General features: G+C 33.3%; 1 protein-coding gene across 1 annotated transcript in view; it reads left to right on the top strand.

Annotated features, from left to right (window-relative positions):
• The window catches only part of LOC100184419 (reelin), a 38449-nt gene extending 23300 nt beyond the window's left edge, over nucleotides 1-15149 (top strand). The window contains exons 37-65 of the mRNA XM_026834633.1: nucleotides 165-276; nucleotides 572-798; nucleotides 1137-1381; nucleotides 1809-1974; nucleotides 2234-2286; nucleotides 2344-2447; nucleotides 2935-3095; nucleotides 3541-3755; nucleotides 4418-4588; nucleotides 4792-4942; nucleotides 5272-5458; nucleotides 5770-5975; nucleotides 6425-6559; nucleotides 7368-7429; nucleotides 7525-7688; nucleotides 8154-8368; nucleotides 8685-8877; nucleotides 9097-9272; nucleotides 9384-9490; nucleotides 9924-10067; nucleotides 10467-10595; nucleotides 10841-11013; nucleotides 11780-11859; nucleotides 12150-12308; nucleotides 13005-13162; nucleotides 13589-13823; nucleotides 14177-14378; nucleotides 14636-14730; nucleotides 15014-15149. Coding sequence (XP_026690434.1) covers nucleotides 165-276; nucleotides 572-798; nucleotides 1137-1381; nucleotides 1809-1974; nucleotides 2234-2286; nucleotides 2344-2447; nucleotides 2935-3095; nucleotides 3541-3755; nucleotides 4418-4588; nucleotides 4792-4942; nucleotides 5272-5458; nucleotides 5770-5975; nucleotides 6425-6559; nucleotides 7368-7429; nucleotides 7525-7688; nucleotides 8154-8368; nucleotides 8685-8877; nucleotides 9097-9272; nucleotides 9384-9490; nucleotides 9924-10067; nucleotides 10467-10595; nucleotides 10841-11013; nucleotides 11780-11859; nucleotides 12150-12308; nucleotides 13005-13162; nucleotides 13589-13823; nucleotides 14177-14378; nucleotides 14636-14730; nucleotides 15014-15113 — 4525 coding nt within the window. The 3' untranslated portion in view covers nucleotides 15114-15149. The remainder of the gene's footprint in view (nucleotides 1-164; nucleotides 277-571; nucleotides 799-1136; nucleotides 1382-1808; nucleotides 1975-2233; nucleotides 2287-2343; nucleotides 2448-2934; nucleotides 3096-3540; nucleotides 3756-4417; nucleotides 4589-4791; nucleotides 4943-5271; nucleotides 5459-5769; nucleotides 5976-6424; nucleotides 6560-7367; nucleotides 7430-7524; nucleotides 7689-8153; nucleotides 8369-8684; nucleotides 8878-9096; nucleotides 9273-9383; nucleotides 9491-9923; nucleotides 10068-10466; nucleotides 10596-10840; nucleotides 11014-11779; nucleotides 11860-12149; nucleotides 12309-13004; nucleotides 13163-13588; nucleotides 13824-14176; nucleotides 14379-14635; nucleotides 14731-15013) is intronic.
• Nucleotides 15150-16285: the final 1136 nt, after the last annotated feature.

The raw sequence follows: 16285 nt of genomic DNA, 5'->3' as shown, positions 1-16285 counted from the left end.
AAGTAACATACATGGTAACTCGTAAGCTGGCACGAGGTGTTAAACCCGTGTTATAACGACTGTCGTTTTCCAGCCACGCGAGGATAAAGTAAGTTACATTCATTCATTCATTCATTCTTACAAAACACCTAACTATTCATACCAAAATATATGTTTATACTTAGATCTCCAGATATTTCATCGTCTTCTTTGTTGTTCAATCAAACATTGGGTGAAACTTCAGTGACAACAAGAGATCTTTGTTTTACCTCGTCTGATTATCTTGTCATGTTTAAGGTAAATAACCATAATACTTATGTAGGTTTTGCTGAGGACATAGATGGTGCTACATCACAACAATTATATTTACATAAATTCAACCTCACAATGGTTGAACAGCTGTGAGTGTGTGTGTCTGTGGTAAAGAGACTTAATGCTAACTGCACTGGCCCATTTGTCATTTTGGGTTGTCCAAATTTTCTGTTATATACAAAACAAAGCAATGACCCACAAAGTGAAATATGTGGTCCATATACATACTATGCAAAAAGTAAACATGTGACAACCCATGATGACCATTGTCAATATTTAGATCGCGGTGGGATGTGACACTGAAGGGTCCTCTGAGCAGTTTGTTCGTTTTGAGTATTCAACAGATAATGGTCAAACGTGGGATCTTGTTCAACCATATTGTGATGGACGTGACATCAATGCTCATTGTTCATTCAGTGATCATCCTTCATCTGTTTACTACACAGGATATCTCAATCATTATCAAAATATTATTATTTCTCTTAAGCATTTGCCAAACATATGCAGGTAAGGGTGGTGGGAAAACTATTGTTGATAGAAATGTCACATTCCACTGCTTGTACTTGGACTTCATTGAATGCATTGTCTACTATCATAAGATTTTTTAGTTTAATGTGTATTAGTAGAATACTAACATAGCATAATAGCTGGTATTGTTCTATATCCAAATTAAGTGATATTGTGACATTCGTTTACTGCTAAGATAGTTAGCTTTACATAAGGTATATGCAGGTTTATATTGTGCAATAAAAAATATATATTTGTTTGATTTTAAATCCTAAACATACATTTATTCAATATACGTTTGTATGTTCAATCTGTGCCCATTCAATTACACATTCTAGCCTCGATGCAGTGAGGTTCCGCTGGTTCCAAGGATTCCATAGCAGTCACCAGGAGGCGCTAGAAGCAACGCCCTGGTCGCTTGACAATGTTTACATCGGACCTGGTGTTGGGGAAGCTTGTGGAAAGGAAACTTTTTGTAAAACAAACCAAAACCTTCACAGTTGTCATGATGGGAGTTTCTATGCATTTGCTTGCTGCAATGATAGTTATCCAACGTTTTTTTATGAGGATTTTGAATGGTCAGGTAGGTTTTAGAATGCAATTTTATTGTAGAATGAATAAATGTAATCTATTTAATAAATGAATGTAAGAGTTGGCAGTTACTATAATGGTAGCAGCGACTAGCCTTAAATCCATACCTTCTAGGTTACAGACAGGCGCGCTAACCACTTTGCCACAGCGCCGGTGCAGTGCTTGGTGGTTCAACTCATAGTTTTTATTTAGATAGAATTTATATTTTCAAATTACCTGCTTACAAGTTATCAAGAATTGAAGAAATTACTGGTAATGGTTTAACCAAGCATATGTATATTCACAAATATAACAACATTAGGCTTTAAACCTGGGATTTGCTAACTCGCTTTAACCAATGTGCCTCCAGTTCAGTCTTAGTCAGTCATTAGTTATATGCAGAACATCATATTTACAATCACCAGTAAACAAATCCTTAGATTCCTCATCAATTCCAAACAATTTGTGGTCAGCTGTATCTGGTGGTTCCCCTGCTCCTAACCCTGCGTCATGTGATTGGAGCGTTTTTGTTGGCAAAAGTTTTCTGATGAATCGAAGTGGTGACCGACAACTTATAACTGGTTACTTGGATACCAGGAAGTCTTCGTAAGTGGTTAGGATCCACCACTGTAGTTATTGAACTTTTAAGGCACTTATATTTTGATTTCTTTGTAGCATTTTTTTAAGAAGCAGCCACACTTTTTTAAAAACAAATTTATATATTTTTTCTATATTTTATTTTTCATTTTACTGTTTTCCTATTTTTTAAGTTTCGAATAACTTCTTCTTTATTTCTTTCCAGGCCCAGAAATATAATATATTTGCATAATGATAACTTTAATTATTTATTTTTATTTCTCATTAGGTTTATACAATTTTACCTGCGATTAAACTTACAACCAAGCTTTGCTGTAGAAGGTAACAAACCCAACACAAATTTTAAGAACTTAAAACTAAATACTTTAGTATTTACAGAACGAATTTCCTCACAATTTGTTCTCCTACAATATTCAATTGATGGTGGTTTAAGTTGGAAAAGTTTTGAAACTTTTTCATTTCAGTCAACATTTGCAGCAGAGGTAAAAGAACTGTGTTGAGCATTAGTGGTTTTTCACTTGGGTTAAATTTTGTGATTTTAATGAGAAATATCGATTCCATTTTTGGGCATTTTAATTGGTAGCTGTTTATAATTTTTTAAATGAGGCAACTCAAATTCTCTGTTTTGTTGCAATGCGATAATGTTAAAATTACAGGTAAAAACACTTGCACTTGTAGGTGGTGTTCGGACCATGATGTAAAAAATACACTTACTTTTATACATAAATAATTCAAAATAAGCTTGAAATATATCTTGTCGAAATTAAAAGACAATTTTTAAACCAGTAGTCACCTATAGATAGACATTAATCTTGAAAAGGGAACACTTTAATTTTAAAATGTTACCAGTTCTTAAAAAACATTAAAAGCGTTAGGGGTTGCGTTTTGGCTTTTTACCACTGGTCAGATTGTGTTTTATATGCACAGATAAAGTAACTGATTTATCTGAATATAATGTTTTATGAATAGACACAATATGTAGCCCTGATGATTCCAGAGGATGCCCAATCTAATGCAACCATGTTTAAATGGTGGCAACCAAGTGTTGATGGGAATCATATTTATGATTGGTCTATTGATCATATCATCATTGGTGAAACACTAAAGGAATTGGATGAAGATTTTAATCAGTAAGTTCAGTGTGTGCGTGTTGAGATTGGTTTCAACGCACAACTGGAAAGTATGAATGATGCAATAATGTATTAAGAAGATAGTAACATAACATTTTTCACTACTTTAGTCATTTAGTGTTTTAAATAAATATAAGTTTTGTTATTGTTACAAAAGAAAACAAGTTTATGATATGATAACATCCCAACAAAGAATAAATATGGCATTTTGAGCTGCTTTATATTGTTGCACATGTTGTGTAAGTCAAAACATATAGCTCTGAGGCCTAACCTATGTTTTATATTTAACATGCTACACAGCTTGGAACACCCATTTTTTATATGCACACCTGTCAACTTGTAAGCACAGATAAGTTATGAAGCCATTGTATATGGTGTATTATAAGGCCCTATTCTATCGCTTTGAGTTGTGTCATTATCATACTGTTACTCTACCACTTACCAGACCAAATCCTCTCTATTGGTTGGAGATGGCATCTTCTGCAATTCAATTGGCCGATTGTTGCAATGAAAATTGTGTTTCTATTGGGGGAGATAGATACAGTAGAATAAATTGTGGCAAAAGCTGGATTGTTACTAATGGTGTGAAAGTTAACTCGGGTTCATTTATTCAGTTTTATTTGTCATCTGATTGCGGTAAACAGAATGCTGTTTGTCATGGTAAGTTGTTTGGATTTTAACTATTTGTATGCTTGAGTGTTTGTGTTGTTATATATCAGATATTTTAAACTGATGATGAGCATTCCTATTTGGAGAGTAAAGTATATTAAGGGTGTAAAAAATCATAAATTTTCCAATGAAATATAACTAAATCTAAGGTATTGTCAAGGAAATTCATTAAAAAGTGAAGAAATTCCTGTATAATATGTTAACTCAGTATAGTATGCATGTTGTTCGAGTTTAGTGATTTTAAATTTTAGTTAATGTTAGTGTATGTCTGTGACATAGAATAATACTAATAGTAGTTTAATATTAAAATATTGACTGTTATTCGTTTCTTTAATTATAGTAGTAAAAACAAAGAAAATAGAAAATATTGTAATAAGCGGAATATAGCAACAAAACGCCAGTTTGTAAAACACGGTAAAACATCTTTACATTTACTGTTTCAAAAGGGCCTGGTCGCTTCTAGCAGACAAACAATGAGCCATTTATATTTAATTAGTTCCAAATTAGACTTTGAATAGGAAGAAAGTGCATAGAGACTTAACAGGGTTCTAAGACAGAATAAATTAACCTAAAGTATAATAATGCATGAGTGTTTATTAAAAGGTAAATATATTTAAACGCTTAATTCTTTAGTTGGAATATGTTTTATCCAGACCTGGTTTTTGAATATTCAAAAGATCTCGGCCACACGTGGCAACCTGTGGTCTCATCATGTAATTCCATCAACACACGATGCGTCTTTACTTATCCTGATTCACTTTTCTTGTCGGATGAATTTTCCAACAAAAACAACAATTCTCAACGTGTCATTATTCCTTTAAGAGGTTTTATAATATGATGTTTTGTTTAATTTTTTTATATTTATTTCCTTAGAAAAAGAAATAAATAAGTTTATCATATTTTTTTAGATTAAATAGACTTTAAAACTTCATTACATGCATTATACTCCAAACTATAAGCTGTTTTATACATATTAAAGCTTATTTATCAAAAACTGATGTTGAAACTGAATACATTGTTTTTTCAGAACATACTTGGTCACAATCAACAAGATTTCGTTGGATTCAACTCATAGATTCATCTTCTGTTAACAAATGGTCGATTGATGATGTTTATATTGGTAGTTCCTGCCCTGGAGCATGTAGTGGTCATGGAAGATGCCACCAACACAAATGCATGTAAGTTCGATTGGTGTGAAAAGAAAAGAAGTAGTTTTAATACTAAGTTGTAAAGCTCTGTTGCATCGTTTAGATGTTCCGAAGGTTTTTTAAACAACATCTCTGTCTAAAGATAGTTAGTATAAAGCTCAGAAAACTGTTTCAAAGTTCCCAACAAAAAGTTTTCAGAACCAGTATTGTATGACATTGTAGCTTAATGGTAATGAAGCTTTGCCTGACGAATGTGGTTTTTAATAAATGCCACCTTAGTGTGCTGCAACAACAGATTAATCTTTGAAAAACATATTATAAGATTGAACATTTAGATTACATGTGATTTCTTGATATAGTTGTGATGATGAGTGGAAAGGCGATCGATGTGAAATTCTCACCACTTTCCTTCCAACTGAGGTGAAAGATATATTTGAAACATCTCATTGGGATGAGGATGACTCCATGTATGCTACAGTAGTGGGAGGGGTGATAGATGATGTGTGCGGAGATCTGGGATTCGAAACTGCTCTCCATTTTACAGGAGTAACATAAATGTTTTAAAACTATGCTCGTAATTTTTTATAAATAAGATTTGCTTCCTAAACATATTTTTATACTGGTATACCAGGAGTTCTTAAAATTGTGGGACTGTGTGGGATTTTAAATGAAGTCATGTAACATCACAAGCTTCCTTTTAAGTTTTGACACATGCTTTTCTAAGTAAAAACGTGGGATGCAGGATTTCTTCAAAGAATTGGGTCTAAATAGGTTTAACCTTCCACTGCATAAAATGTTAAATGCGATATTTATGTTGTTTATTCTGCTTTATCTAATTAATCAATGTTGATGATCAGGGTTGCTCCAGGAAGCTTACCACGGTTCCATTAGACACCACAGATGCCGACTTTGTTCAGTTCAACTTCCGCTTTTCATGCAATACGAATCCTGGGAATCCCGTGAATCGTGATACTGGTGTCATGATTGACTATTCACGAAATGGAGGAATCACCTGGAACGCGTTGTTTGAACTTTATAATGATGGAAACAATGAAGAATCAAGGTTTGGGATAACTGTTTTTTACCAATGTAAACTGCGCATAAATCTCAGGTTATGGCATGGACATAAGACCTCACTCATAAATATAGGATAAATTTCACTTTTAACTCTATGTATTTGTTTCTCCCATATGTTAATGTCTATAGGTTTGTGATATGTGTTTTATAAACTTTGCATGTTCTATATGTATATTGTGCATATAAAATAAGATTCAATTTATTATAAATACTTAAGTGGGTATAAGGTGTATAATGAACATGGCACTTGCATACAACAACACATATGTTATACCTCACTGGTGATCATGAAGTGTATTAATTACATAAATGTGAATTCTTGATGTTTAAAAGAGCCATATCACATTTTAATACAAGTCATGATTCATAGCTACACAAAGTTATATAAGAAGACATCGATGTTATACTTACGATTTCTACATTTATAAACCACAGGTTTGTGAACATAATGTTACCGAGAGAATCTCGTGGAGTTGGAGTTCAAATTCGATGGTGGCAACCTTCGTTCACTGCATCCGGCGCTGATGATTGGGCCATCGATAATTTATTCATCGGTGGAAAACGTGAAGAGTAAGTGTAACTTTAGATTTGAAAGATAGATTTTTCTTGAACAATGCACTTGTTACATAGATGTGAGGCTTATTTCACTAAGCTTGGTTATACAAGCTACCATTTTTTGTCTTTAGAAAAGGCAAACTTAGAATTTTAGTAGCTGGCTACAAAATATAGATTATTTAGTCATTGCCGAAATTGCTTGCCAATCAAATGTAACCTTATTTATGGCCATTTGTTTCTTTGACATGACTTTTTGTATTATTTTATCGTTGTATGCAGTAAACAACAACCATTATAATATGGTTATTTCATTTCACACACCCCATGCCTGCTTATAAGTTGACAAGGAAATTGTAGATTGCTTTTGTCCGGCGCCGTGGCGTAGTGGTTAGCGCGCCTGCTCGTCGCTGCTACCATTGTGGGCGTATGCGTCCTTGAGCAAGACGCTTAACGACAATTGCTCCAACCCAGTGGTCACTAATGGGTTGTCCAAATTATCAGCCATACATAAAAAAAAATGAAAAAAATCCAAAAAAAATAATCACCCACAAAGTAACATACATGGTAACTCGTAAGCTGGCACGAGGTGTTAAACCCGTGTGATAACGACTGTCGTTTTCCGGCCACGCGAGGATAAAGTAAGTTACATTCACAATACATTCGCTTGGTTTGTGAGGTGACCAATGTATCCACTGTGCCACAGTACCGATAATCGTAATCAAATTGCATTAATCTAAGTCAATAACAGGTTATCCAAACTGGGTTTTATAAAAAATATTTACCCACACATTTACATATATTATGAATAAATTATTTGTTTCAGGAAAATGTTAAGCGATGCATTCACGATTCATAATTACAATGTCAGACCTGCAGGGCTCTACCGTAAGCAACCACATTCATGCTCTTTATAGCAAAAAATGTTTTAAAATCACCTTTTACGTAAGGTTTTTATTAAATTTTTAATTTAATGTTTGTAGTTGACAGAGATGACAAGGATATGTGGCAGTTTTATGACAACACATATCCATCTAACTTCTGTGGTAGAATGAATGTTATAAGAGCCGGTGACAATACTGGGTTGCCGGTGTCTGTTGGGACAAAAGATTTTGTGGCAGAAACTGGATACATTCTGCAGTATACAGTGCGTTGAGTATTTGTAATGTCTTTGTTTCATTCAGTACCAAGTATGTAGTTTATAGGAAATATGGTTTAAGATTGTAGTATGTGTGTTTGTGGATAAGTCTACTAAATTTGCCACACAGATTAATACAGATGTTATACTTTGGCATTACCATGAGATACATTTGTAAGCTCATATGAATTGTTGCTAACAGGTTAAAAAATCTTAATATCAAATTCTAAAAGCTGTTTTGAAACACAAAAACATTGGAAAATATTGTGTTAAAATGTCAGTTTTCATGATAAAGTACTGCTTTTGAACCTCATATTTAAACTTTTAACTTTCTACCATTTAAAAAAGTATCCCTACACTACAAACAAATAATACTATTAAATAATAGTTACAACTTCAGTTGTCTCTCTGAATACGGTAGCAAAGATTTAGAGATACTTTGGACGAAAAGACATTTCATAATATTTCATACAGATTGTAGTCATGTGTGGAACTACCAAACAATCCCACCAACCTGTTCATGTTCAATATTCAACTGACTTTGGTGATAGTTGGCAATACGTGACACCACAATGCCTTCCATCTGACATCGATTGCTTTGGAAAGGAGATGACTCAGCCGACTGTACATTTTGCGAGTCAAAACTGGAGACGGAAAACAATTTGGTTGAGCAGTAAATTATTGGCAAGGTTTGGTTTATATGTTTTAAGCATTCTTGCTTTATGTATTTATTCTCCAAATTCAAAATCAAAATGAAATTTTTTGGGGGTAGAAGGTAAGACAATTTAGTAAAAACATTTTGTTGGTTAACTTAAAATGATTTTTTCTTTGATAACTATTTTATTACTCTTTGTTTTATTTTTACCAGGCTTACTTATAGCTTTGTTTTTATTTTCTCACTCTAAAAAAATATACATTTTTCCAAAATAATGTTTGTGTAGAATAAAACTCATTTGCAGACACAAGGTGTGGAAAATAACTTGAGTTAACTTTGTATTTTTTCAGGCCCATTCGTTTTCGATTGCATCAGTATGCATCAGACACACTTTGGGCTCTTGATAGATTGTACATTGGTTTAGCTTGCCCTGAAGCTTGTTCTGGCCATGGTGACTGTGTTAAAGAACTGAATGGAGAACCTTATTGTATCTGTGATGATGGCTACACTGGAACCAACTGCTACCTACAAGAACAGCTGCCAGTATGTACTAAAATAATAACAAAAAAGATTTTATATTTCATTGTGGGAGACAATAGGTAAAGGCAACATTGAGCATTGTGTGTAGAGTTATCAGCACAGTGTCATGACTTTTCATTCTAAAAAAGTTTTCTATAATTTTGTAAAATATTTTTTTTTTTGAGAAAAGATTTCAACCTAGCATTTTGTTGAGTTTCTAAATGTTTTCTTTTTTATTTCCAGACATATTTAAAAGATACTTTCGCATCTTCAAATGTAACATCTGATCAATGGCATATATTGGACAATGCTGCAGCATCAGTTAACTGTGGTAGGTTGATGGAGGGTGATGCACTTGTTTTTGATGGACCTGGACACAAACAAGCAGAAACTATAGATCTAGACCTTAGAGATGCAAGGTTTGGAGCTGAACTATAAAAATTGTTGAAATAAAATTATAGTGTATTTTTGCTGATCTTTGTCATAAAATGCAGTAAAATAGATATAGTTTTTGTTGTATACATATCTAGGTTTGTACAATACCATGCTGCAATTGGAGGAACAAATCAATCTTCACTATGTTTACCCGTCCATCAACGAAGTGATGGTTTGTTGCTACAATATTCAACCAACGCAGGTTCACTTTTGACTTATAAATATTGAATAAGAAACTAACTTTATTGGGCATCAGAATTAAGCAAGCTGGAAGGCAATTCGCTACTGCATGTTTTAAAACAAAAGCTGTTCTAAGTAGTCACGCTCTGAGACTTTTGTGTAAAATAGTTTATAATAAAAATAAATTTTGTTTTAAACAGGTTATTACTGTATATGCAGTTTGAAATTTCGATTATTTACAGCTTGTCTGCCTTTGTTGCTGTTAAAGGCATCTGAAGAAACTTTTCAAATAAAAAGTTTTAGATATTATTCCTGTAAATGACACTCTGTGTTAAACTAAACTGTAAAATTTGATTTTATTTCAGGCAGTATTATGCCTAATGCCTTTTGATTACAATGTCAAAACTATGGTGTTAGTTTTAAACCCTTTTTTAAATAAAACACCATAAAATTAGGTATTTCATGGCATATGCTAAACGAATTGGACTATCTATCCTACAATACTTCAACCTATGACTACATCACCTTACCACTGAATGCTCGTACAAATTCAACCCGATTGTTGTGGTGGCAACCTTACATTATTGATCACAAAACAGGTTCATACACTTTTACTTTATGCAGTTGGCAACATAATATCTATTTGTAATAACTTATGTGTCTGTGTTACTTATTTGCTTTTCCAATTTAAAGATTTTGTGTAAATGCATTTCAACTCTTTGGACAATTTTTCTTATACACTGATGTTTTAACGAAATATTTAATTTTCCCTAATCATAATAATTGTCCCACAAAATAAACTTCCAGAAGATATATGATACTATTTTTATTATGCTTATTTTCATTAGGTAATATAATAATTTTTGTTGCTTTGTAAGGTATATGTTAGTAAGTAGTTTATGTGGGTAACAGTCCTTTTGCTGCTAATTTTAGTCTCTTTGTGTTTTAATTAATATACTCATTGTTATCATACTCAAAGAATTGTTATTTTACTTCAGGATTAGTGATGATGGGAACAGATAGAGCAGGTTGGGCGATTGAGAATGTTTATATTGGTGGGAATGAAGTCAATTCTCCAAAGTTGGAATATAACTTTGAATCAAACGTACTACCTGTTCATAATAAAGGTATGATTATTGTATTGATAAAGTTTATTAGCAATATTCAAAAGCACACTAGTGTATTTTGGGCTTATGTTGGTCATGTTCATTATCCACAGCAAAACTTTGGTTCAAAGAAGTTTTTAAATATATCTTATCAAAATACTGTAGGGTTTTTAATTTTTGCCGTATTAAAAAAAAGTTAATAAAAACTGTATCTAAACAAGTTAACACAAAATATTGTTTAAAATTGAAACTATTTTAAAAATTAGGTTTACTTTCTGATGAGAGTTTTAACTTTTATCCACACGGAACACGAGGTGACTTGTTATGTGGTTCAAACCCGGATTCAATGACTTGGAACTTAAATAATGAAATATCAGCCGAACATAGTCTTACTACACGTCAGTTGATTGTGGCACCTGGTTACATGATTCAGTTCAAGGTAGGGGATAACATAAGGATTTATGTCGTGTAATGTAAAGCAGTAATTTAAAATGGCCAACTGTTATATAATTATGTTAAATCCGGCGCCGTGGCATAGTTGTTAGCACTCATGCCTGTAACCCAGAGGCAATGGGATTAAGGCTTGACACTGCTACCATTGTGGGCGTATGTGTCCTTGGGCAAGATACTTAACGGCAATTGCTCCAACCCAGCGGTCACTAATGGGTTGTCCGAATTATCAGCCATACACAATAAAAAGTATGAAATAATCCTCCCAAAAAAAATCACCCACAAAGTAGCATACGTGGTAACTCATAAGCTGGCACGGGGTGTTACATCCGTGTGATAACGACTGTCGTTTTCTGGCCACATATTTCTTTGGTATTACCTTGTATTCAATTTTGGCTTGGTGCGTTCTTGACATGAGTTCTGTTATATTGAGAATAGTCAAACAACATGAGAGTTAGATCAGGCCAAATCTATGAAACATATCACAGTTAAAACCTAAAATTATATCTAGTCTTTGCAATTACACCAGTGTTTATTCTTTCAAAGACTCATTTAGTATAAAAACATTCTGTATTTCCGACATTTCATTCGCCATACAGCAAGACTTCATCATTCCCTGAAATTTGCTATGTTTTTTACCAGATAAGCCGTTGAAAGATTATTTATGCCTGGTAGCAGAAGTAGTAACAGAATACACCAGTATTTTCAAGCACTAAATTTGTATTTTACTTGTATAACATTTCTTAATTTGTTAGATTAATGTTGGATGTGGTTCAGCAGTCAATGAATGCTCCAAAGAATTTCATGTTCGACTTGAATACAAGACCAACCCCATGTAACTAAACTGGTTCATTTTCTGTCATGATTATAATTACAAATATCTGTGTTAAAAACTACTTTTTTTAATATCAAAATTTGATATTTTTTATGTAAAAACCAGAGATATAGAATCTTAGACACTCTGCTGTTCTGCATTGGATTCATAGTCTTTCTTTTATTCTTGAAAAAATGATATGTTATGGTAATCGTTTTAGCTTTGGAAGTAATCACTTAAAAAGTTGCCTAATTAATAACATGTAAGATGTTTTGAAGTCACTACATTTGTTTCACTATAAATTATTCCAGGTCAACGGCATGGCAACTGGTGCGAGAAGAATGTTTCCCAACAACTGTGTCACAACCAGACTGTACTTTATTCAGTTATAATGAAGCCAGCATTTATGAACCAATGCCCGGCAATGTGTGGAAGAGAGTAACCATACCTATTGACTTCATAGAAGCAGAGTAAAAATATTTACTTTCTTTAGAACATAATCCTACTTTATTGACCTTACTTATACAGTTCCCAGGTGTACGAATTATAAACCTTACAATTATAAAGCGTCAATTCCTAAACCCCATTAATAACTAACAGCAACAAGACACTAACTCATATACCCTTCAATCAACAATTCTTTTATTTTATCAGCTTTTAACTGTTGACTGTAATTTTTCATATTATATAATCATTACCCCATTTATTGAATGTAACTTTTCCTCGTGTGGCCGGAAAACGACAGTCGTTATCACACGGGTTTAACACCTCGAGCCAGCTTACGAGTTACCATGTATGTTACTTTGTGGGTGATTATTTTTTTTCTTGGATTTTTTCATTTTTTATGTATGACTGATAAATTAAACAACCCTTTAGTGACCACTGGGTTGGAGCAATTGCCGTTAAGTGTCTTGCCCAAGGACACATATGCCCACAATGGTAGCAGCGTCGAGCCTTGAACCCATTACCTCTGGGTTACATGCAAGCGCGCTAACCACTATACCACGGCGCCGGACAAACCATTATTATACTATCACTAGCACTGGTTACTGAAATTACCTGAAAAATATTTATTCTAAAAATATTTTAAGTAAGTATATAGGATATACAGCAATAGTTAGTCAACATGGTTCATTTATTTTCATTGTTTTTTTATTAATTGTTAGAACCACCCAGTTCAGATGGTATCAACGCACTGTTTCCACCACACACAAACCCTGGGCATTAGATGATATTTATATTGGCGAGCAGTGCCCCGACATGTGCATGGGGCATGGCAAATGTGTTTCTGGTCCACTATGTGTCTGTGATCTCGGTTATAGAGGTAAGTATTATTATCTTTCGCAATAGACACATCACACATGTTTTCTTTAAAAGTTGGATAGTTTGACAATCTTTCAGTGTTTGTATCTTAACTTTTTTAAATTAATTTGGTCCTTATTCTAATGACGGAACAGATAAATATTTTATTGCATGTTCATCATGTTTCTGTTAAGACTTTTTTAGACTTGAGTTGCCTATGTGTAACTTTTGGCAAAACACCTGATTAAACACAATTATTACTAATGGTTTGTCAAAGATGACTGATCCAAAAAACAAAAAATGTAAAAACACACTGGTATGTCAGCACAAGGTTTATGAAGCCACCGCATATGTTATACAATATGATACCTGTGCTGTAACTCACAAAAATAAATTTGTGACATTCACATTCATCAAACGCATAATTAACGCAAAACTTGCTTTACAGGTTCTAACTGTGGTGAGCCAATTGATCCACACTATGTACAAGACTTCAAAGATTCATTTGAAGATTCCAGCTTTTCAATTCCAACCCATCTTAAATGGTCTCTCATATCAGGTGGAAGTATTGGTTATTGGAGATGCGGTTCACTTGCGCCTCATGGGTCGGGTAAAAGTGTTCATTTTGATCAGTGTGGAAAACGTATTTTACAAACAGTGGAAATGAACTTAATGAAGAAAAGGTGATTCCATCGTTGACTCTTTTGAAAAATGTGTTTTAAATTAGACTTAAATTATGGGTATATCTATTTTAAGAGTAAAAATTTAATTTAATACAGTAGTTAAAACGCTTAAATGAGTTTCAGACTGGATTTTTCCTGCATTATGTTTCAGTATGTGAAACTGTCATTGATCCAGCTTGAAAAACACAATCAGCCTCCAAGTTTCATATGTGGCACCTCATAAGCAGACATGATGTGTACTAAATAGAACATCCATGTTCTAAAACTTTCTTATTTTATCTTTTATTTTTTATACATTGACTGCAGCTTCTATCAGCTTAGTTAAACTGACGTTTAAACTGATACCTTCTTAGTTACGTACAATATGTTCTTCAAATTGGATCACTAAACCCATCATCTCAATGTGCGTCTAATCATTCAGCACCCCGGCCACATGGTGGTGCTGTTTTACTCCAGTATTCAATCAACAATGGGATAACATGGGACTTGCTGCGAGAACATGTTCCCTCACATTACATGAGGGGACGTAGGGTGTTTGTGAGGCTACCAACCAAGGTTGATGAAGTTTTATTTGCTGTTTGTTAGCTTAGTGATCACTTAGAACGCAGTGATATTCATTTTTACACATTCATTGCTTTTACTATATCATTGTGCATAAAATTATTGAACCCAATATCATTTACCTGTTGCAAACATGGGTTGCAAGTGTTTTATTTACTATGTATTGCACCCAATAAGACTCTTGTGTTATTTTTCAAACAAAATTGTTCATAACTCAAATAAGATTTTCAATATTTATCAATAATTCTTAGAGTCGAACTGGTCACACAGTATTGCGATGGTGGCAACCTACGCATGGTGGTCATGGTAGGAATCAATGGGGTGTGGATAATGTGGAAGTTATAATGTAAGTCATCTGTCTTTACATGTGTGTATTTGACTTCTCATGTTACTAACCATATTTTTATATTTTAAAAACATTTTGTAATGATAATTTGACGGAAATAATTTTTGTGTTTGAGTATACACTGAGTATTTCAAAGTTTAAGCATGTTTCCTATTCGAGAGGCTCAAACAGGCGTTTGAAGTTATTGTCAAGCAGTGTGCCTAAGACCTATTGGTACCCTCATTATGAAAACTTTTATATACAAAGTATAGTTAACCATATATTGTATTATCTGTATTAATAGGAGCCAAGTGGATCGGCATCTCCACAATTTACATTTGTCTTCAATCCTGAGGAAATTTAAACACACACGCCAACCAAGGAACAACACAAGTTCACCATAAACATTCATATCTCATACTTAACATATGTTCACATTGGTTCAACCAAGAAAGCTAGTCGCATAACATCGTTTTATATTTAAGATGCTGCATTTGTTAAACCACTGGCTATGTAACCGTGCAATAACTAAATGTTCAATGAAAATAGAATAAAAGTTCTGTGATATTACTGAACAAGATGTGCGCGTTGTAAAGATCAGGATATTTAGATATTATCTGCTAAAAGTGTCTCGTCGTCTCCCACAGTATATACAATTAAGAAAAGTATGTATGAGATCAAATTCATGGTAACGTGTTTTTAACATGATATATTTTGCCCTTTACAAAATATTCAAGTTTGTATGTGGATAGAGATGCTTAAGTCTGATCTAAAGGTACTAGCATATTTCAAATAACTAAACAGCATTTAAAATTTCAAAACTGCCAACTCAACCCCTAGAGTAAAAAATCTGCCGCGGGGCAATGCATGGGATTTCTCACTAAAAAAAAATGTCACTCAACTTTGATCGTTTTTAGTTGCTAAACTAGTAAAGAAAATCCAAATCAATGTCGGATTTGGAATGATAAATGCTTTATGATTATTTGTGAGTATAGTAGGATGGGGGAAGTTGGGACACATTTTAACTCTATTTTCTCGTCCAATGTGGAAGTAAACAAGGAACTTTCAAAGAATTATAAAACTATATGTTCAAGACTCCCATAGACCGTTGTTAACTGTTTAAAACACGATCAGGATATTAAGATATTATGCGCCAAAGGTGTCCCATCTTCCTCCATCCTACTATATTTATATAAAAACATTTTAAAACATAGACTTTACGCAAATATAGTAACATATTTTCTCCAGGCTTAACAATTGAAGTCGGAGAATCTACACTCTACAACGATTGCAAATAAATATTTAGATAAAAAAGCGAAAGTTTATAAATGTGATTTTCTTATCGTGTGTGACAAATATAATAATGATTCACAATTTAAAAATAATTATAAGCTTAAGAATTTAAAACAGCAAAATAATTTCCTATGAACTATTTAAGTTATCAGTTGAATGAATGAATGAATGAATGAATGTAACTTACTTTATCCTCGCGTGGCCGGAAAACGACAGTCGTTATCACACGGGTTAAACACCTCGTGCCAGCTTACGAGTTCCAATGTATGTTAATTTGTGGGTG

This window comes from Ciona intestinalis, chromosome 5 (genome assembly GCF_000224145.3).
Source record: "Ciona intestinalis chromosome 5, KH, whole genome shotgun sequence".
NCBI classification, from domain to species: domain Eukaryota; kingdom Metazoa; phylum Chordata; class Ascidiacea; order Phlebobranchia; family Cionidae; genus Ciona; species Ciona intestinalis.
This window is presented reverse-complemented; position numbering and strand designations above follow the sequence as displayed.